General features: G+C 40.5%; 1 protein-coding gene across 2 annotated transcripts; it reads left to right on the top strand.

Annotated features, from left to right (window-relative positions):
• The first annotated feature begins 5,680 nt into the window (after window positions 1-5,680).
• Window positions 5,681-22,465, top strand: LOC117263516 (homocysteine-responsive endoplasmic reticulum-resident ubiquitin-like domain member 2 protein). Of its 2 annotated transcripts, XM_033636950.2 has the most exons (9): window positions 5,681-5,775; window positions 6,255-6,569; window positions 7,787-7,864; window positions 9,348-9,461; window positions 9,781-9,911; window positions 12,383-12,496; window positions 12,589-12,876; window positions 13,118-13,232; window positions 21,304-22,465. In XM_033636950.2, the coding sequence occupies exons 2-9, from the start codon at window positions 6,423-6,425 to the stop codon at window positions 21,469-21,471; spliced, it is 1,155 nt and encodes a 384-aa protein (XP_033492841.1). In that variant the 5' UTR covers window positions 5,681-5,775; window positions 6,255-6,422; the 3' UTR covers window positions 21,472-22,465. The 2 variants fall into 2 exon arrangements, with proteins under 2 accessions (XP_033492841.1, XP_078031777.1); XM_078175651.1 differs by lacking the exon at window positions 5,681-5,775 and having other exon boundaries at window positions 6,282-6,569; window positions 9,351-9,461.
• Window positions 22,466-22,699: the final 234 nt, after the last annotated feature.

The raw sequence follows: 22,699 nt of genomic DNA on the forward strand, positions 1-22,699 counted from the left end.
GTTCTGTTCAACAGAAAAGGGAAACTCACAGCATTGTTGGATAAATAAAAGCTTTTTATTTGCCTTGCCTGTTGATGCTGTGTGTCAAAGGGCAAACGTTATGAAAGTGATTTATGAGATCTTCATTTGTGAGATTAATTTCTTGTACTGCAGAAAGAGGAAATAATCATAGCTCACTGTGTTGTCTGAAGACATTGCCGTGCCACCTAAGCACCACTGGGGGGCCACAGCTGTCTTTGCCTTTATCGTAATGTGCATGATAAAAAAGCCTAATGCCAGAAAAGACTGGCATCTTTCATCCTCCGCTTGACTCTAACATGTTTTTCATACATAGCAATTTCTCTCTGCAGATGGGAGTCCTCTTTAAGAAAGAGTGGCGTCCTTCTACGGCAGAATACAGGCCACAGGAAGCTCTCTGAGGGTTCTGAGAGAAGGCTGACATTTAACAGTATGGGAGAGTAGAGAGTCTCCACTTTGCTGGGCTTGTTAACGGTGATGATTTTCATCATCCAAAATCAAAAGGCAGACCCTGGATGCTTACTCTTGTATGAAGCAGCTGTGACTGTTGTATAGACTGATGACACAGTACAGCTGTGCGACTCTAATCCTATTTACTAATGTATGATTGAACCCAAGAACAAATCCTTACAGCCTGTGTTATAAAGCATTCACATATTAACTGTTTATATGTTTATATAATTTGAGCTTCAAGGTAAATAGATTTCTTTTGCAGCTTTTAATTGCATCTCATGGCCTCCATTTGGTGTTTGGACCAAATCACAGTGACATTGCACTAACAACTCCATCACTGCTGGATAAACATCTGGATTGCGTAGATATATGAAAGCTTACGCAATTACGCATTTTCAGCTGTAACTGCAGTGTTAGATATATATATATAGATATATAATTAAACACAGTGGTTGGACCGATCTGACCTTTCTGCTGTGCTTTCAGGGTGCCCTATTTAAACTGCTCTGGCCCGCCCACTGTTGCTGCTTCCTCTGCAAGCCGCTTCGCAAACCCACCTCTACTGCAGCTCCTCCTTTTCATGCTGTGTCTGACTTATCAATGTCATTTCTGTTTGTCAATGATGCTGGCTCTATTCTGTACCAGGGGGTCTTTGATGCTGCTCTCCCTGCCTTAGATTTTTCACGTAGGTGCATGAAAGGGCAGGGAGGTTTGCTCTCTCTGCCTCAGGCTTTCCTTGTATGCGCATGGAGGGGCAGAGAGGTGTGCTCTCTCTGCCTTAAGGCTTTCAATGTAGGCCCAAGGAAGGGCAGAGAGGTTCCAGAGCAGAGCCATACGGCCAAATATAATACTGCAAATGGAAATAGACTTCTTTGACAAAAGCGTTCCTGACTAAACTGTGTTTTATTGTATTGTCAATCATCCTTTGACACCAGTTATAAATTATTACTTTGTTCAGAGTAAATAAATACAAAAGGTCAATTTATATAAGGTACAACCATGACCAGGGGGTCACTATCTGAAAGTGAATTAAATAAAATCAGGAACAATCACTGAGAATCATTGATCTGCAATGTTCTTTCACATCCCCTCCTAACGCAAACAAACACGTCTTTACACATGTACTTAGCATGAAACCGAACTGAGCTCAATTCATGTTTTATTAAAAACCAATAAGGGCGGTGTGGCTGCAGCAGGAGCCCATTGAACAGACTGAAAATAAACACACCAACAGCAGCAACAGAGACACAACCAGTGAGGTAAAAAATAACATCTCCATTACACCAGCGTATCAGATGATGCATGTTAACTGAATAGAAAACACCAAACATCATTTTCTATGTCAATGGAAAATTACATCACAATTTGGGTTACTGCTGACCTAATTTGAAGTGGCAGCAGGTTGTGTCCCATATTACAATATCACCAGCCGCTAAATTGAGGCAGGGTTTGAAAAACAGGTCTTTGTGAAGCAAGGTAATCTCTGATGCATGTGTACCTCTGCTATACTGTACATCACTTTGTCAACATGTTGTGTTTTCTGAGAAAGAGTGAGCTGTTTGAGGTGTTCACATAGTGACCAACATGACGGACGTCACAAGGAAAGTGCTTCACCCTCCGATGAGAGATGTTTCTATTGCAGGAAGTCCTTATATGGTTGTATAACTCATGAAGAATGAGAAAGCAACCATCCATAGGATATGATTCATTGTGTTTGATTGCAAGACAGATTTTAAATAGCCGGCTCTTTCAGGAATGCTGAAAGACATTTGTGTAACTGTATTTCATCACAAGGATGTGTGAAGGTGGAACCAATCACAGCGCACACTGGGCCAGACACAGAAGGAAGGGTGGCCATGAATTTTCCAATTCACCTCATCTGTATGTGTTTGGACTGTGTGAGGACACTGGGTCATGAGGTGGTCGATTGATCAAAGAGGTTAAATTACATGACATGGTGCCTCAATCCATCCAGGAAAATTAATATTGTGGGTTTACTACTGGTTTGGTATAAGTTGTGATTGTTTTAGACATAACTAGAAAAGTACTCGGAGAGCGCAGACCTCCGCCAAGCAGCTCGGATTTCCCGCCATTTTGTTATTTTATCCACTTTGCTTAAACCGATCGCCTTTCCTAAAAATTTCATCAAAATCTGTTCAGAACTTTTTGAGTTATTTTGCAGACAAACAAACAGACAAACAGACTAACGCTGGCGAAAACATAACCTCCTTGGCAGAGGTAATTATGATCTCTTGTCACATACAAATAGGCTGTTATGTAACAGACACACACACACACACACACACACACACACACACACTAAAACATGATGGATGAATAATGCCATGCTCTTGTCTACTCAGGAAATAGTAGCCTGGAAGTTTTGTTTGTACGAGGGCCTGCAAGGTCTCTGAGTTTTTATGTATCAAATGAAAGTAGGTTAACCCACTCTCAGAGCACATTGAACACATTTATTCTCAGTTATTCACTGAAGGTCTTACTAGGCCAACCTAAATTATGTCTTTATTATATGCAGAACTTCCTGTTCTCCTTGATCATTTTAATTCACTTGCTTTAAAGAGATTGCTACACTTATTTTTTTTAAGTAGGTCTGTATAAGGTACTTATCCATAGTCAGTGCCTTACATACAGTAGATGTCAGTGGGCACACTCCTAGGAGTAGCATCACAGCAGCTTAGCAATGCATTAGGGGTTAGCAGCAAAACATATTTTATCCACTTAGAAAAAGGCCTACCTTAAAAAAATCACCATCCATCTATTGATAATATTTTCACTGCTTTACCTTGCAGTCAGACAGCTCTTTCCCTCTGCACTATATTTTCTCAACTGTATAACTTATAACTTTGGTATTCCTACACATAAGCACAACTGTATTACGCCGCAGATCAGCTGTTTGGGTCAGAAAGTGCTGTTGCACAAACACACTGAAAGTAAACTTCACTTTTCTAAAGACTTCCGCGCTGCTTAAACAAAGAAAAGAAAACAGCTTTGGCTAACGTTAGTTGCACTTATATTTTGCACTCCACCTGCAAGACTGAGACAGCTCAGTGTTTGCAGTGAACATTTCTCTCGAGAAGACTGTGTAAAACCACCACCAAACAAGCGAGAGGGACGCTTGCTGAAGAGTGCTGCTGTACCCAAAGATCATGTAAAGTAACACTAAATACCTAAAATGAATGACTTACTAAGACACAGCAGAGTATGAAGCACAGGCCACCTTTTCAGAAATGTGTTATTTTATTGTGTTTGTTGTCTCTTCCATAAACCGCTGAGAGTCTGACTCAGACAGCTGACCTACAGTATAATACAGTGTGTGACATACATAGGAAAATGGAAGTTGTAGGGTTGAAAAGATGTAATGCCAAAGGAAAGGGCTGTCTCACAGCAAAGTTAAGCAGTGAAAATATTCTTATTACAGCACCCACTTAGAGTGATTTGGATTTTGTTGGGGTAGACCTTTTTTCATTTTTCAAGAGGCTAAAATAAGCTGCCACCCTCCATCCAAAACAGTGCATTTCTGAGCTGATGTGATGGTACTCCTGTCTGCCTCTCCAAACTGGGAGTGTTCCTACTGCCACCTACTATGTGTAATAAACTATGGATAAGTACCTCATAAAGCCCCTCTTAAAAAAACTTATTATCCCTTTAATTAGCCCTTTCTAGCTTTATTTGTGTAAGACTAATGCAATGCATTAAATTAATCCACAATATTTTTGTACATATATTTATAAAACACATCTGTACAATTAACTGTGATGAAACATGTACAATTATACATTTAGTTCAGTTGTACACACTCTATTCCTAATGCTATGGCTAATAAGAAATAACAATGGATCTGATAGGTCACACCTGTGTTTACTACATACCACCAATGACCTGAATCATCTTTGTTTTTAATGTGGATTTCTCTTGCTGTAATTCACGTCGCTTGCCTGTTGATATACCAAAATATTATGCACACCGCTTTCCAACTGTGGGACTCGTATTTGATTTATTGTACTGAATGAACAAAGAGTTTGTTTCACTGCTGCAGTGCTGGCCTAGATCCTTACAGTGATGAGTACTTGTAATCATTTGGAAATCTGCAAAAAAACAAACAAAAACAAAACAAAAACAAAACTAGAGACAATCCTGAGACAGGATCACATAAATGTGCACCAGGGGCAATGGCCTTTTCCGTACTTCCTGCCCCCTACTTCTGGCCCCCTTGCTCTGACCATGGCCATCTTTGAACTCGACCTTCATTTTGATCTTAACTATACATTTGTAAAGTTTTGTGACTGCATCCTGCAAGGTTGTCATGCTATCCTGTTGTTGTCCGCAGACAGACAGACAAACACAAGCCAAAGTACTCAAAACCTCTTCTGTGGCAGTTTCACTTTCACAACCATGATGACACACACAAACAGACTCACACAGTGAAAACTATACCAGCCGCTTCAAGATTTTCGCAGCTGGTAAATACAGAGAAACCTTTCTAAGGACACCAAAAGTTTTGTGTTTTCTAAACTCAAACAGGGAGCTGGAGTATGGTAGGTGTAATATTCTGTGCCAATACCAAATGGCAGTCAAATTGAATCACTTCAACTGCAATAAACCGTGGTCCATCATGACACATCCCAGCCCTAATCAATCACTCAGCCAGGTAGTCAGTGATTCAGTCTTTATGTTCTTAATTCATATGTTTGTGTTTTATTGTTTCCAATCTTCTTCTCCATTTAAGGCCATAATTGTATGAGTAGATTCAGAAAAACTGCCTGTAAAAATACACTCTGCTTCCAATTTATTAGGTACAAAAACAGAAGCTAATAGGAATATAGTCTAACACAACAGCCATCCAATAAATCTTGCATTCATGAAGGCAATAATGTTTTTGTTTTAGAGAGGTGTTAATTCTTTTTTCATTGCTAATTTGTAGGATGTACGTTGTGGTTCTGTTGAAGCATTCTACTGAAAAACATTTTATACTAATTAGTCAGTCAAAAATATAAATATTAGGATATTCCAATTCATTCATGTAATTTATTATATTATTTATTATATTTAATCCTGGCCATAGTCTGCATAAAAAAATATCTTTATGGTCATTACCCAAACACTTGCTTTTGTCATCATGTCCCTGCTGTAACGCACACTTCTACCAGTGGGTGGCGGTAATGCGCCATAAACAGTGAGTGTCGACTATATTCTGAAATCCAACGAAGAAGACCAACACCCAGGTTCACTCAGGGGCTTGGAGTTAAAGTAGGCTGTGTCTTTCGGTCACCGGAGGTAAACAAGGTAGGCAAACAAGATATGTAACATCTCTGTTTGAGACGAACACCTTTATAAAACCAGAGCGATTTAATCTGTCGAGCTGAGTATGCTAGCTAACAACTTTTCAGCTCCAAATGACTGACATTAGTAGCAGAAACCTACTGAGGCTAACGTTAGCTTAGCCGGTTGTTAAATACTCCTAACCGGTGCTGATGGAAAATTTTATTTTATGTCATAGATGCAGCAAGGTGTATATCTGTCGGTACGAGCTTGTTATAAGAGTGTAGTTGTAATTAACGTTAGACGTTTGTCTGGTTAGACATATCTAAGAGGACACACCGCATTCACACCACCAATGGATAATTCTTTGTCAAATATTACAGTAACGATGCAATGCTTAATTTGTTTGTCTGGCAGTGGCACAGATTATTCATATGTAACGGAATATATCTAACTAATGATATTGGGATCACGCTAACCTCCTGTTTTCTTTCTCTATTTAGGCACCAGCTGTAAACCATCTAAAGTAAACACCTTGCAGCTGTAGATAAACACCAGACTTTACAATAACATTAAAGCTTCGCTCCAATAGCGTCAGAAACACATTAGAAAACTAGAGGAACTGTAGTCTTCACCCTCTGTTATCCACTGGAGACAAATGGTTTCAAGTTATGGATCAAGGTGTTGTGGACAGTCCTGTCACCCTTGTCATCAGGGCACCCAACCAGAAGTACAATGACCAGACCATCAACTGTTGCCAGAACTGGACTGTAGAGAAACTCAAAGCACACCTGTCAGATGTATACCCAAGCAAACCAGTGAGTATTTGTGCCCCAGTCTATCTAAAGCTGCTGAGATGAGAACATGAATTAATGCCAGGGCCTATTTCTGTGCCTCTATGCTCCATCCTACTTTCCTCTGTCACTTAAGTCAGCTGATCACCTTTGTAGAATCACAAGAAGAAGTTACATCTGGTATGTGTTGTGTTTTTTTTGGCCTGTAGTGGGTAGTTTAACAGCATACTGTGGCAAGAAGCATATTGAGTGAGAAACTGGTGACATTAACGTGTAAGAAATGTTCCCAGCCTGACACAAACTGTTGACTAAGTTACTTGGTATGCATCGTCAGCCCTCTGCGGGATGGTATGTATGATTTTTGTAGAATTTAAACCCAAGAAGTGAGCTGTGTAAGATAAGGTCTAACATTGTTGCCTCTTGTTCAATGTCAAGACTTACAGCGCCATTCAGAGCGAGTGTAGAGGAAAGGGACTTGGCTGGTATTGTAGCCAACATTTTCTGATTGAACTCTTCTTGCTGTTTGAATTCTTCTACACTTCCTTTGTGATACTTTTTGATTATAATAAAAGTGACACAGACCATTAATCTATCCTCTGAAGTAAAAGAAGTCAGGTTTTCACAGTCATATTAGCTGAAAGAGCCTTCGAGTCTGTAGATTTGACGTCACAATAAAAGGAAGGTGTTAAGATTCCTGCTTTATTGTGCTGCTGCTAATCTGACTTTGCTCCATTTCATGATGCAATCTTTGTAAACACAAAAGGTCAGACTGCTCTCTGAGGTAATCTCTGTAAGGGCTGCACTCTTGTTAGTGTAGTTTAGGAGACAATAACAGTGGCATGTTTAAGAATCAGGCATCTAGAACCAAAAATAAAAGGTTCTCCATTCCAACTTGGCCAGGATTTAAAAAAAGGCAATTAAAATTCTTGAATGGTCGTACAGTGAATGTAGGCTTTAAGAGGACACACTCTGACCTTGTTGCACTGCTGGGTTAATCCACCCATAAAGCCCACTTATTCCTATTGAGGTTACTATAATCTCATCCTCATTACTACCTCACACAAATGCTCAGCCTTTTGATGTGGTGATATGGACCTGTTTTCCTGCTTATTGTTGTAGTTGACATTTGTTGTCAGTATTAATAAGAAATGTTTGAGAGGGGCAAAGAACTGTATTCTGCACTTGTTTGCTACAATGCATTCTCCTGTAACCCAATTATCCTTTTAATTTTGTTTTTTTAGAGCTCCAAAGACCAGAGGCTGGTGTATTCTGGGAAGCTGCTTTTGGATCACTTTACCTTAAAAGATGTGCTCAGAAAGGTAATTTCTCTAGTTTAATCATTCTAAAGCCAATATTAAGAAGCACACAGGCTGCCTAATTCTCTGTTTAAACCAATTGCATGCATTATGTAGGTATGTGGACACCTCTGTCAAACTCTCTTATGGTTTGAGCTAAGTCGCAATGTTTTGCCAAACTCCCTTTATAAAATATGATGTATTAACAATTCCTTACTTGTCCGCAAAAACACATAACTCTAGAAACGCAAGATAAAAGGCGTCGTGTGTCCACAGTATTTTTGTCATTGCATCAGTATAATCTAGAGACATAAACTGTATCTGTGTGCAAACTGTACATTTTGGATTATGTCGCCTCAACTCACTACCAGCCTCCGTTTGTTAGCTGCGCTGTTTTAGTGGTAGGAGACCGTAGGGATGAGAGGCAAACTGTTTCCCACTGAAATATGTGCTGGTTGGTGGATCAGATACACACAGAATTAAATACAGACTTTTGTTAACACCACAACTCTGCCAATTTCTCCTCATTTTCCACAGTACAAGAGAACTGAGACTTGTTTACATTCTTGCGCTTCCCTGCTGTCCCCTCCATGTTTACCGTCTACCCAGTCTGCTGCTTTTTGTTTGGTGCTAGAGGGAGCGCAGCTATTAGTTGTTGTCAATAGCTTTGAACTTCAGTATTTGCATGAGCCAAGACTAAAACTTATGATCGTATTAAACATGTTTGATTTTGTCGGAATGTCAAGACGAGAAAAAGACTGACTTGGACTGAGTTTTATGGCTACCTTACACTAAATGATCTAGACCACGGGAGAACACACCAACTGAGGTAAAACTCAGTGCCCCTATGCACAAAGTGAGGTCTATGGAGATTGGAAAATAGTTTTCCCAGTTTGGTCAGGACTAGCTTGACTGTACCACACAGAGCTCTGACCTCACACCCCTCAAACACCTCTGAAATTGCAACATGGACTGTGAACCAGGCCTTATCGCCCAACATCACTGCTGGCTGACCTCACTAATGCTCTTGTGGCTGAATGGGAGCAAACTCCTGCAGCCAGTTTCCAAAACCTGGTGGAAAGCTGTCACGAAAGAATGGAGGCTGGTACAGCAGCATGCAGGAGCTATGGTTTTAGCTATAGTTTAGTTCAGATGCATATTAGGGATCTATAGCTTTGTAATCAACAGTTAGATTGACTGATGCAAAAATGCTATCTGCTAAAGTCACTACTATCAAGTGTGATAGTCCAGAGAAAGTCAATGTTGTTAGACTCATCTGTATATCACTTACCAGTATTATACAGATATGAATATATCATAAATATAACTCTTTCTTTTAACTTCAGTTGTTAAAGCAAATGTCCAAAAAGTAGATTTAGAATTTTTTTCAAGTGTTTTAAATTTCTTAAATGATGAACTGTACAACCATGAAGTTCAGAAGTTTATCTTTATTTTCTTTGTACATGCAGTACTTGGACTGTTTAATGAGCTGTATTTGCTTCTACAGCAGGATGAATACCATATGCTCCATCTGGTGTGCGCCTCACGAACCCCTCCCAGCTCCCCGAAGCCCCCCCGCAGCCGCAGTAACAAGCCTCAGGAGAATTCAGCCGGTCCCACGGTGGGTCAGCCATGCACTCGTCACACCTTTCCATTCATTTCATCAGCAGTACATTTCCTTTCATCATCCAGCTCAGTGCTGTAATCTTCACCTCTCTGAGGATTTAAAAAAGGCCACTTGCCTTTCTTTCAAGATGAATCATAGTTTAGTTTAGTTTAGTTTATTTGTTTATTTGAAAAGGGACAACGTACATTAATCAACATTTTAACAAAAATGTGAATGCACCCGAAATAGCCGAGAGGCTAATTTTCATCGGTAGTCTGTTTGCCAGTTGTTAAAGACATCATAAGCCTGGAACCTTTTTTTATTCTGGTTACAGCCCCTTCAGAACTCTGCTGCTCCATCCACTGGTCAACACAGCCAGTCATCCACAGGAGAGAGCAGTGATGGACTAGGACAGCGAACTGGACCTTTGCCTTACCACCAGATGTATCCGCAATTTATGCACAGGTAAGCTTTTGAGCCAGTGAAAGTTTGTTATCTGCTGTAGTGTAGACTTAAAGGGTATTAAGGAAGGTGATTCACCACAGCAGCTAAAGATTTTTGTGGATAAAGCCACACCTATGGATAATTTAGGTGCCAAATATCACATGAGCATTGCTGCTCTCTCCAAGAAAAGTCCTGTAATGACTGAATTAAGCCACAAGGAACATTAACGTAAAAGACACCTATATGTGAATAAGAAGCCAAAAAACGTAAACACAGAGATGAAGTGAGCTGTTTTGTATTAAATATAACCTATTTTCAGGTCCGTACTTGTATTTAAGGTTTCTACAAGAACATGTTTACATGCTTTAATGGTCAAAACGCACTTACAGTATTTTCCTCATACGGTCTGTGCTGAAACACCTGTACTCACACTCTGTCTAAGATGCTCTGTTTTAGTGTTCACTTTCAGCCCTCCTCCTGAAAAAAGCCTGCTCTGATGGGTCAGTGTTTCTGGTTCTCTCGGCATCTCTATAGTTAGTACATTTACATGCACGCAGTAGTTGAGCTAAGCTCGGACTTCTCATCTTATCTGAGAATACATGCAGAAGAGAAAATTGAATTTCTGACCAAGTACATCTGACTCCTCCTCGATAGGTGGTGCTGTGTCCTTTTTAATATAGTGCGTATTGAACTAGTTCCGGTTGACCCGAATAGGAATCTAATGATGCTAGCTGTCGGAGCATGAATGTAGTTTCCACGTCCGTCCAGAAGTGTGTCTTGGGCTTCTCAGTCGCCATGGTGTTTGCTTGTTTGTTTTTCCGGTAGTTACTGAAGTGCTGCTACGTTATCTCTTTCTTTTTAGGGGTGAAAGCCTGTGAAAGAAAAAGCGGTACATGCGCAGAAAGCTGAGTCCGACTATACATGCAGCAATAGTTTGATTTTCAATTGAATTATCCAGGTGTGTTAGTCGAGCTACAGATAGTCCAATTTCAGATACTAAGCTGTTTACATGCGTGTCAAAGTCCTGTTTCAGTCGGACTAAGCCAATAATTCGATTTTCTCAAGCTGCATGTAAACGTACTGAGTGTCATTGCAGCCAGGAGAATGATTGTTACAGAGAAAAGTAGCACTTTTAACTGTGAAAAATCATAAATAAAAGTTTCTACACTCAACTAGACATGTTCCAGCAGGATTGTGATCTGAAATCAGGGAGGAATTAACAACATCGCCAACCAAGTTTACATGTTTCCCTTTAGTTAGTGTGTAGCTTAATGTAGCAGTGAATGCTACATATGGTAAACACTTGCAGTAGCCTCCCTGGAGCAGATGACCATATAAAGAAATCCAACACACCATGATGTCATATTGTAGTACAAAAAAACTGTTGGAAACAGAACGTCCAAAACATTAGGAAACCTTTTTGCTCACATGGGTGACTTCTACATACATTTATGTCAGTATTTGAAGCTTATAACTATAACTTATAGGACACAAATACTGAAAAGTATAACAGGTCCCCTTTTGTTATTATTACATGTCTGAAAATGGCTTTAGTAATACAGAGTTGCTATTTGGTTGATATAATTAGTTTAGTTTATTTGACAGTACACAGGGTTCCTACGCAAGTATGTAAAGTATGGAAAAGTATGGAAATAAATTTGATCAATTTCCAGGTATTAAAAAGTATGGAAAATGAAAAATAAAGTATGGAAAAATATTTATGTTTCCGACTTACCACTGTTCTAAAATACTGTTTTCTAAAATAGAAAATTAGGTATTTCCAAAAATAATTTAATCAATCCGGATCGTGTTTTATGCCGGGCCAAGCACAGTTTGTGTGAGAGCAAATGTCTCAGAAAACATACCGCCCCTTTTACCTGATTGACAAGTGGTATATCCAGTCTGTTGCTCCATGACCCTCCTCCAGCCCCCCAGGTATCAAGTTTCACTCCAACACTGCACCTTCGACAAGAAGACGAGTTTCACGTGGTTCACAATGGGTAGATGAAAGTTTTTGGATGGATGGCTTGACAATGCCGTATATAAATACTGGTTGGCCAAGGATTCCCAATTCACACACAGAGCTAGATGCAAGTTTTGTGTGAAATCGTTTAACATCGCCAACATGGGGGAGAAGGTGATTCTGAGCCACATGAAAGGAAAAATCACTGACGCCTCGTTACTGCATCGCTTGCACCCAGAGTCCCAACCTTTTTGCCTCAGCCCAGACACTGAACTTAGAGTTTTTATTTGCATGCCATTATGGTACTTGGCTACAATCGCCTATTAAGAATAATTAAATATGATGTGAAATATGATACACTGATATATTTACTCAGATGTCGCATATTCTCTGGGGAAAAAAAAACAAAACGCAGAGAAGTCTGGAAATTAGGGTATGGAAAAGTATGGAGTTACTATGTATGTGTGTGTGTGCATGTGTGGGCAGGTTAAATGTCACTGTTTTTCTAATGCAGTGTTTCTATTTCCAGCTGGAATCATTACTCCCCACAGTCAACTCCTCCCACAACCATGCCCACTTATTACAACCCCATGACACTAATGTGGTGGCAGCAGTTGTACGCCCAGCAGTATTACATGCATTAGTAAGTCCCATCCTGTTTCAGAAAGTTTACTGAGCCTCAATCCTGGCAAATTAAAAGAGTACTATTCTCTTCTCCTCTCTGTGCCTTTCCAGTCAGTTACTGGCTGCCTCCTCTCAACACCTCAGGCCAGACCAACCCTCAACTCACTCTAACCAGGCTGACCCGCTGAGCCAGAGGCCTCAGGCAGATCGCCACGGCAACCCGGAAGTCCAGATGAACGCCCAGGGAGGGGAGATCCTGAACGAGGAAGAGCTGAACCGGGATTGGCTGGACTGGGTGTACACATTTTCACGTGCCGCGATCTTGCTTAGTATAGTCTACTTCTACTCCTCCTTCAGCCGGTTTGTCATGGTGATAATGGCCATGCTGGTGCTTTACCTGTGAGTGCTGTTATGCTGCTGTAAATTGATTTGGCAGAGGTTTTTGTCTCACTGCAACTACATCAGAACAGTCTTAAACAAGAAATTTAATTTGTTATCCCCTGCACATTGGCAGATAGAGCCTTAAACAATTCTCATATTACTCATAAGTATATTTTATTTTGATGATGGATAATGATATTATTTGTTATTGGCAGGATGTGCAAAGTTTGTGACGTCAGTTGGTTGTTTGTGTCTGCAGGCATCAGGCTGGCTGGTTTCCCTTCAACCTGGAGAACGAACTCCAGCTTCCTGGAGACAGAGTCAATGAGGACGATATGGAGGGAGAGCCACAAAACCATGACTTACAGGAAACGGTAGCTGCCTGTCATCCATCTTGGCTTTGCCAAGAACATTAGCCACGGCTGATGGGACTTTTATCTGTAACACAAGATTCTATCTGCAGTGCAAGTCATTAATTGACGAAGTACAAGGTTCCAGATATTTAAAGGGTTTTTGCAGAATGGTACAAATACTTAGAAACACACTCCCTGTTTGGTTACAGTTACAGTGTAGATGCAGTAAATAGCTGAGTTAAAGTTAAAAGTAGGGTTGAATTATCACCCAACACTTTCATAATAGATTAATCATTTAAACAATTTATTATGCACAATGGCCAAACATTTGGTGGTCCAAGTTTCTTAAGGTGAGGATCATATCATTTTAAAGTTATATCTTTATGCTATAGATTGTCTGTCAGAACAAAGAAACAAACAAAAAAAACAGAAAAACAGGCTATGGTAAACTGTGATGGGCTTTCACTAGTTTCTGCCATTTTATAACCTAAATGGTCAGTTAAAGGAAAAGAGAACTGGCAGATTATTTATGCAATAAATAAAGTCATCGCTATTTGTAGATGTAATGACAAGGCAAGATAAAAATGAAAGCACGCCAAATGGCAGGGATGAAAAGAGTACTAGAATATTATACTTAAGGGGATAGTTCAGGTGGGGCAGCACGGTGGTGTGGTGGTTAGCACTGTTGCCTCACAGCAAGAGGGTTCCCGGTTCGATCCCGGGTGTGGGAGCCCCCCTGTGCAGAGTTTGCACGTTCTCCCCGTGTCAGCGTGGGTTCTCTCCGGGCACTCCGGCTTCCTCTCACAGTCCAAACACATGCAGATTGGGGACTAGGTTAATTGATAACTCTAAATTGTCCGTAGGTGTGAATGTGAGCGTGAATGGTTGTCTGTCTCTATGTGTCAGCCCTGTGATAGTCTGGCAACCTGTCCAGGATGTACCCGACCTCTCACCCAATATCAGCTGGGATAGGCTTCAGCCCCCCCGCGACCCTCAAGAGGATAAGTGGTTAGAAGATAGTTCAGGTTTTTTGATGTGGGGTTGTACAGGGTACGTATCCATAGACAGTATATTACATACAGTGGATGGTGGATACAGAAGCCAAGCAATGTACTGCAGTGGAGGGGTTCAGTAACAAAATGTTTTTTAACCACCTAAAAAAAAATCAACATCAGTTTAAACTTACTCTATATAGAGAGTATTTTTTACAGCTTTACCTGTCCATCAGACAGCCTGTTTTGACGGGGAGGCTGTTAACAGCTTCAGTTAGTTCTCCATCTATGTTCTCGTCAGAGCTGCCAAACTCCATTGGGGAAAAAAAGTAATTTTACCTTGTTGAACATGAGAGCTGCTGGTTTCTCTGCTTTGATCAGTTAGTTAGTTTGTATAATGTGTGACTTGTGTTCACTAACTGAAGTTATGCTTTTAAACACCAAAGTAACAATAGCACAAACAAAATAACTGATTGAGGCAGCAGTAGACCAGCAGCTCCTGTGTTCAGTAATGTTAATCACTGTTTTTCTTGATAGTCTGGCTTTGAAGTGAAGAATAAATCACTGTCTGATATTAAGATTAAGATGTGAAAATACTGAAGATATAGCATACACTTAAACTAATGTTGATGCTTTTAGGTGGGACTTTTTTAGGTGGCTAAAATACATTTTGTTGCTAACCCCTCCACAGCAGTACATAGCTTAGCTTCCTTGTTGGACTCCAGTCTGTTTCTCCAAACTGGGGGCATGCTGACTGCCATCTTACTGTATTTGACATACTGTCTATGTATAGGCTAAATACCCCATACAAGCCAACTTAAAAAACTGAACTATCCCTTTAAGTAAAAGTAGATACTTTAAAACAACTTTACTCGAGTAAAAGTCCCCGTGTGAAAATGTACTTGAATAAAAGTAAAAATTAGGTTAGTGAAAATGTAAGGCAAGGCAAGGCAAGTTTATTTGTATAGCACAATTCAACACAAGGTAATTCAAAGTGCTTTACAGAGACATTAAAAGCAACAAGACACAATTTAAAACAATAAAAACAGTCGATTAAAAAGGGAAATAGAAATTGAGAATGATAGTGATAATAATAAAATACAGTAACATAAAATAAAAACAGGCTCAATACATTGAACAGTCAGGATAAGAAAAGAAGTAGAATAATAAAAGGCATAAATCAGCAGTGTGTAGTTAAAAAGTACGGGCAGTAGAATACAGCAGGTAAGTATTTATCTAAGAGTACGCTTCAGTAAACAATAGTGTTTTTAGCCCTGATTTAAAGGAGCTGACAGTTTGAGCAGACCTCAGATCTACAGGAAGTTTGTTCCACAGGTGAGGAGCATAATAACTGAATGCTGCCTCACCTTGCTTGGTTCTTGTTCTTGGAACACACAACAAACCTGTTCCAGATGACCTAAGGAGTCTGGATGCTTCGTAGGGAACCAGTAGATCAAGCATGTATTTTGGTCCGAGACCATTTCGGGCTTTGTAGACCAGCAGTAAGATTTTAAAATCTATTCTTTGACTCACAGGAAGCCAGTGTAGCGATTTAATGACCGGTGTAATATGGTCCAGTTTCCTGGTGTTTGTGAGGACTCTGGCGGCAGCGTTCTGAATCAGCTGTAGCTGTCTGATTGATTTTTTGTTAAGGCCTGTAAATAAGCCATTGCAATAATCCAACCTACTAAAAATAAATGCATGAATAAGTTTTTCCATGTCTTGTTTAGACAGAAACCCCTTAATTTTAGTTATATTTTTCAGGTGGTAATAGGCAGATTTAGTAATAAACTTTAAATGGCTGTTGAAGTTCAGGTCTGAGTCAATAATAACACCAAGATTTCTGGCTTGATTTGTAGCTGTCAATGACATAGAGCCAAGGTGGGCGCTGATCTTTGCCCTTTCATTTCTAGCGCCAAAAATTAATACCTCTGTCTTTTCTGGATTTAGCTGGAGAAAATTCTGGCACATCCAGTCATTGATTTGATGAATACAGTTACTCAATGAGAGTAAGGGATTGTAGTCGTGTGATGACACTGAGATATAGAGTTGTGTGTCGTCGGCATACGTATGATAGGAGATGTTGTGATGTTCCATAATCTGGGCTAGGGGTAGCATATAGATGTTGAATAGAAGTGGTCCGAGAATGGACCCTTGAGGAACCCCACATGTGATCGTAGTTCGCTCAGATTCATGGTTACCAATTGACACAAAAAAGTCGCTATCTTGTAAGTAAGATTTGAACCATTGTAGCACAGTGCCGGTGAGTCCCACCCACTTTTCCAATTTGCTAAGTAGTATATTATGATCAACAGTAACTATAGGCCAATATCAAATCTGCCATTTTTGGGGAAAATCATTGAAAGGGTTGTCTTTCAGCAAATCCATACTTTTATGATGCAAAACAATCTTTTTAACACATTTCAGTCTGGATTTCGGCCACATCACAGCACTGAGACTGTACTTATCAAAGTCTTAAATGATATTCATCAGAATAATGACGCATGCAAATCCTCTGTCCTGGTATTACTAGATCTCAGTGCTGCATTTGATACAAATTGTTGTGGCGTCCAGATTTGATTTTTTTAGGAGAGGTTTTATTACTGCAGTTTTCATGGCCTGGGGAAACTGGCCTGCTTTAAGAGAAGTATTTATTATCTGCAGTACATCTGGAGCTATGCAGTTAAAATGGTTTTAAAAAAGTGTGAAGGCAGAATATCAAGGCAGCATGTTGTGGGCTTTAATTTTGAAACCGTTTCTGTCAGAGTTGTGTAATCTAGGAGGCTAAAATGTCCTAGATTAACTGGAGGACAGGAAGGCACAAGTGTTATCATTCCTGAGCTGGAGCTGCACACTGTCTGTCTTATCTGTAATATTTTGTTTGTGAAGAAGGCTGCAAAGTCATTACATGACTTGTTAGACAGTAGTTCAGGAGGGAGTGATGCTGTGGGGTTGGTCAGTCTGTCCGCTACAGAAAAAAGTGTGCGGGCATTATTACTGTTTCTATTGATAATCTCTGAAAAATATGATTGCCTTGCATTCTTCAGTTCCTGGTTATAGTTGTGAAGACTCTCTTTATAAATGTCGTAATATACCTGGAGTTTGTGTTTTCGCCACCTGCGTTCAGCTTGTCTACATACTCTTTTGTATTCTTTAACCAGTGTGGCGTTTCTCCAGGGTGCCTTTTTCCTGCCTGACATAACTTTGGTCTTAATTGGGGCGATAGAATAAATAACAGTCATAACATTGGAACTAAAACTGCTTACAAGGTCATCAACTAGAGCTGAGGGCAGGGTTGGTGATGGTGTAAAACCCAGGGTAAATAATGCACAGGTGTTATCATTTATATAACACTTTCTGATCACCTCTGCTTCACTTTTGATAGGATTAGCAAGGGTGGTCATTTTGAATGAAACACAGTAATGGTCAGATAAAGCGACATCGTTCACCACAACCTCAGAGATATTAAGACCTTTGGAAATAATTAGATCTAATATATGTCCTCTGTTATGTGTTGGTTCTTTGACATGCTGAGAAAGCCCAAAGTTATCCAGAATATTTAACAGTTCCTTAGCACACCCATCTGTAAGATTATCAACATGAATGTTAAAATCTCCCACTAAAACAACACAGTCAAATTCCATGCACACAATAGACAGCAATTTGGCAAACTCATCAAAAAACCTTGCATCATATTTGGGGGGGTCTGTAGATGGTCACTAAAATTGCTCAACAGGGGGATTTTAACTGAGTGGCAACATATTCAAAGGAGTCAAATTGACCATAAAACATTTGCTTACACTGAAAGCTGTCCTTGAACAGAGTGGCAACTCTGCCTCCTCTCTTATGTATTCTTGCTTCACTAAAGAAACTAAAATTTGGAGGGGCTGTCTCAATTAAAACTGCGGCACTATTTTCCTGACCTAGCCAAGTTTCAGTTTAAAACATAAAATCAAGTTTGTGCTTGTTAATAAAATCATTGATTAAGAAGGATTTGCCAGCCGATATTTAGAAGTGCTAGTTGTGAAACATTATCTGGCATAAGTTTAGAGACAGACTGTGTTTGACATGAGATACATATCAGATTTGATGGGTTGACTGTCCTTGATTTTCTGCAGTTGTTTTTATTTTCGCCATGCCGCCGGCTGAGTTACATTGCCGGCATAAGGGGGAAAGCGACATGGTGACTGTCCTATCTCTTCTTTTCTCGACATTTTTTCTGGGACAGAGACAATCTCTGCAGGTTTCTTGTAATGTGGAGGACAGAGACGTCATTATCATGGGAGGCGGTTGTTGTTTTTGGAGCAGTAACTGTCTGTCTGTCTGCTCCCTGTGTGCTGACCTTCCTGCTTATCAGTGCATATATGTTCTGATAAGATGACTCGATGGTGTGACATATGTTGCAGCCAAGATATGTGGAGCCAAGGTTGTTTGGGTGAATCCTGTCTGACATGAAGCGGCTTTTTATGTTCCAAAAAATATTAAAATTGTCAATAAATCCAACCTGTTGCTCAAGGCAGGCTGATGACAGCCATGTGCTTAAGCCAAGGAGTCTGCTGAAGGACTCGCAACCTCTGCTGAGTGTTGGGATAGCTCCAGAGATGAAAGACACTCCTGAGTGAAGTTTTTTAAGTGTTTCCAATAAAAACAAAAAGTCTTTCTTTAGGGTATCAGACCCAGATTTATTCTTGAGGATGTCAAATGAGCCAGTATGAATAACAATCTTCTTAATATGTGGCCGTGTAGACATAATGTCTGGTAGCATAGCTGCCGCCTCTCTGACTGATGTGTTATTCACAGTTAGATTTTCAGTCCTGGCCATTTCCACCTGCCTCGTTATAAAATCCCCAATCAGAATAGTGTCTATCCTCTTAGCTTTGTTTTTGGCAGAATGCTCTCTGGCTCTTGGCCTGGCACTGGCTTGTGACCCGTTAACTTTGTTATTGCTCAGTTTCATAGTCTCACCTTTATGAGTTAAACGACTCTGTTTCCTCTGTTGCCGCTCTGTTTCCGTGGTGTGTGCGAGGGGGGACACAGAGCTGTCCGCGCTGGGAGGCTGCCAGCTGTTAGCCGGGAGGGGAGCTGCCGAGATGGGAGCTGCCGGCAGAGGATGACTCCCGGACTGGGAAGACGTGGGACGGGCTGCATCATCCTTGAGCTCGTCGGAGTCCGGTGCTTCGACCCGCGATGACAGAGGCTCAAATCTGTTGGAAAGGCTGAGGTGGGATGAGAGACCGACGCTGAGCGAGGTCCTTTTTTTGCTCCGTAACACCACCTCCGACCATTGCGGTTTACGATGGGGCGTTGAACTGCTGGGCTGCGGAGGAGAGGAGGTAGGATCCCAGGCTACTGTGTCCTGAAGAGCAGCTTTTAACGAGGCGATCTGTAGAGACTGCTCGTGAGCCACGTCCAGGGTGTTTGTCAGCAGCTCAGATTGGGACTTGAGTTCCGCTGACAGCCTTCGGATGTCTTCCTTGAGGTTGGCAATGATCCTGTCTTTCTTAACAAGTTGCTGGTTTTCATCGGGAGGGCTGGATGTAGCCATTAGCTTAGCAAACCAAGCTAAGTTGCTACAGGTTGCTTCACAAGTCAGCTCCACTCAGGCTTGCACTGTGCCTCAGCCCTGCTCACACAGTACAAAAGTTGTGAAAAAGTGGTGAAAATATGGCAGTAGTCCTCTGTATCTCTCACAAATTAAGGTCCCAATGCTTTATAAGTATCCAGGATCTACTTTCTGTAGCTTTTAGCAGGAAAAAACAAGCATATCCACAAAAGAATGTAAGCAAAGCGAAAAAATACTAAATGTACTCTAAGGAAACATCACCATGTTATACCATATGCACGATCCACCCAGTCTCTCTGTCCCAGTGAATCCCATTTAGCTGCTTAGACTTCAGGATCCTTGTATCCTTCATGATAGCTTATTGTCACTGACTGCAGCACTTCAATAGAACAGAGCCATCAGTAGTGTTATTAGTAGCACCTGCGCTTTTCCTATGATGACAAGATGTCTGCTGTGAAAAAGGCCTATTTGTTTCACCCCTGATTTAGTTTACATGATGACCTCATGAGTAGGGTTGGGTTACGGATCAGGTTCTTTTTTGGAACCGGGTCCAAAGTTCCGGTTCCGGAACCGGTTCCATCACATTTGGAGTAACGGTTCCTGCAAACGGTTCCTAGATTATTAAAATGGGCCACATATTTCTGTCCGAACCCGACCGAGCCTGTCATTATTAAATTACTAAAGCACTGAGTTTGTGTCACACAGTTGTTATGGTTACAGGCTATTTAACAGGCCGGGCGTGCGCCGTGGGTGCTCAGCAGAGAGGGAGACCTCCGTGTTTGAGACGGGAGTGGGCGGCGGTAGGCCCGAGGCTGCCAGCGAGGGGAGAGGGAGAAATATGACAAAATAAGATAAAATAGGAAAACTTGTCTCCCTCTTTTATTTTATTTTCAGCGTTTAATCAAGGCGGAGGCGGGAGGTCCGAAACAGCCAATGTGTGTGTGTGTGTGTGTTCTGTTCAGGTGTTGTCACGTAAATAACAGTGCCCAAGCATGAATGCATGTAAGTATTTTTTATTACATTGCTGTGGTTAATTTGAGGTAATAGTGTTACTGTAGAAATCAGAGAATCACTTTTTGTTGTTATATATTCTCAGGGAGATGATACAAGCTCTAAATCTGAAATACACACCACACACAAATGTGTATTTTCATCTAATTGTACTGTGCAACAGTTAGAATAAAGTTTTTGTGTTTGTATGATTGCATTTGTGTTTATTAAATACTTGTTTAAGTATAACAAGTATAATGAATATAATGTAGGAATCGGTAAGGAATCAGAATCGTTAAAATCCTAACGAGTCCCAACCCTACTCATGAGGGAACAAAATGGACACTGACACCTTTGAAATACTTAATCTGCATATAATAAGTCGGACTTGGTCAGACATTTGCATTTAGGAGCTGTTGCTCAAGTTTACATAGCGCGTATCACGTTCCACAGTCAAATATGTCCAACCTTGTGCACTGCATGTCGGTGTGAAGCAAACAGTATCGCACCTGATTGTCCTCTTATAGTTTTACTCTTTCCTTTATAGGAGGGAGCGATGGATGATGGCTCGGACGATGATGGGGAAAGTGGGGAGGAAGGAGCAGAAGATCCAAACAGCGCCCCAAACACAGGCTTTCTGTCCTCCACGTGGTCGTTCATCATAACCTTCTTCATGTCACTGATCCCAGAGGGACCTCCAGATGCTGCTAACTGAACCACGAGCTGCCACAGTTCTCCACAAGGGCACATAGTTTCTTTAAGAGGAGGAAGGAGGATGAATGTCCTACTTGCTCAGGAAAACTGTTTCCGTTGCAGTACAGTGGTATAGTTTCCCAGTAGTGTACTTAACTACATATCTCAGACTTTGAGCCAAATACAAGTGACTGATTCAACCTGAAAAGAGATCAATGGTCACTTGATACAGAAGTTGTTGTGTTTGACTGCACAAATACAAAAATTGACACGAACATTAGTTTAACTGCTATAAACAAGGATTGCTTGTGATTCCTTGTAAATATAGTCAAAATAATATTAGTGTCTGCCAATGCATTGTTTCTGTAATTAATAAAATAGGGACAGCAGGCACATTTACAATATAAAGAAAAATAATATTTGTATTTAACAACCTAAATCTTGTTTTTTTTTCTTTGTAAGAAGTTGCAGTCTTTGTTGAAATGGTTCTGTTGGAATTTTAATGATTTTTTGTAATGGTGGACGTATCCAAATAAGAAATCTTATTTTAAATGGGCCACCTTAGTCCAAAGGCTGAACTACAGTGAATAATCCTGAGACATGTAGTGCTTGTGATGATTGACGTGAGTGATTTTGGCCTGAGAGTTTATAAAATGTGTCTGAACACATTGTGTACTGTGTTGGAAGTACATCCAGCTGTGATGTTTGCTACAGATTGGGATTTTTACTTAAGTGAAACAATGTACCACTAACTCTTTGACAGCCTGAAAGAACTGAGTGAAGAACTGATTTTCCACAGTTTAATGGAATATCAAACAGGAATGTTGTTGGGATTGAAGTCGTGGCACAGAGCGACAAGAGACACTTTAAAATTTCCTACTGTTACATAAAGCACTGCTACAATTCAGAGTTGGTGTAGGACAAAACTTAGACCTCTTGAGTGTGTGAAAATGGCTGCTGTTACCTTCGACATGTTGTGTACCAATAATATTAAACCTTCAGTCATTTTCATTTCATTTATTTGTTTATTTGTACAGAGACAGTGCACATTAATGAACATTTCTGTAAATGTGCCAGTTTCAGCTGAGTGGCTAGTTTCCAACTGCAGTCCCCAGGCAAAGTGTTACATGCCAGCTAAATGGAAAAAAAAACATTACAATAGACATTTCGTAATAACAGTAAAATATACAGCACATATAAAAGCACATGGATCAGAAGAGAAGGCATAACACACAGTAAAAGACAAGAAG

This window comes from Epinephelus lanceolatus, chromosome 16, assembly GCF_041903045.1.
Source record: "Epinephelus lanceolatus isolate andai-2023 chromosome 16, ASM4190304v1, whole genome shotgun sequence".
Lineage (NCBI taxonomy): Eukaryota > Metazoa > Chordata > Actinopteri > Perciformes > Serranidae > Epinephelus > Epinephelus lanceolatus.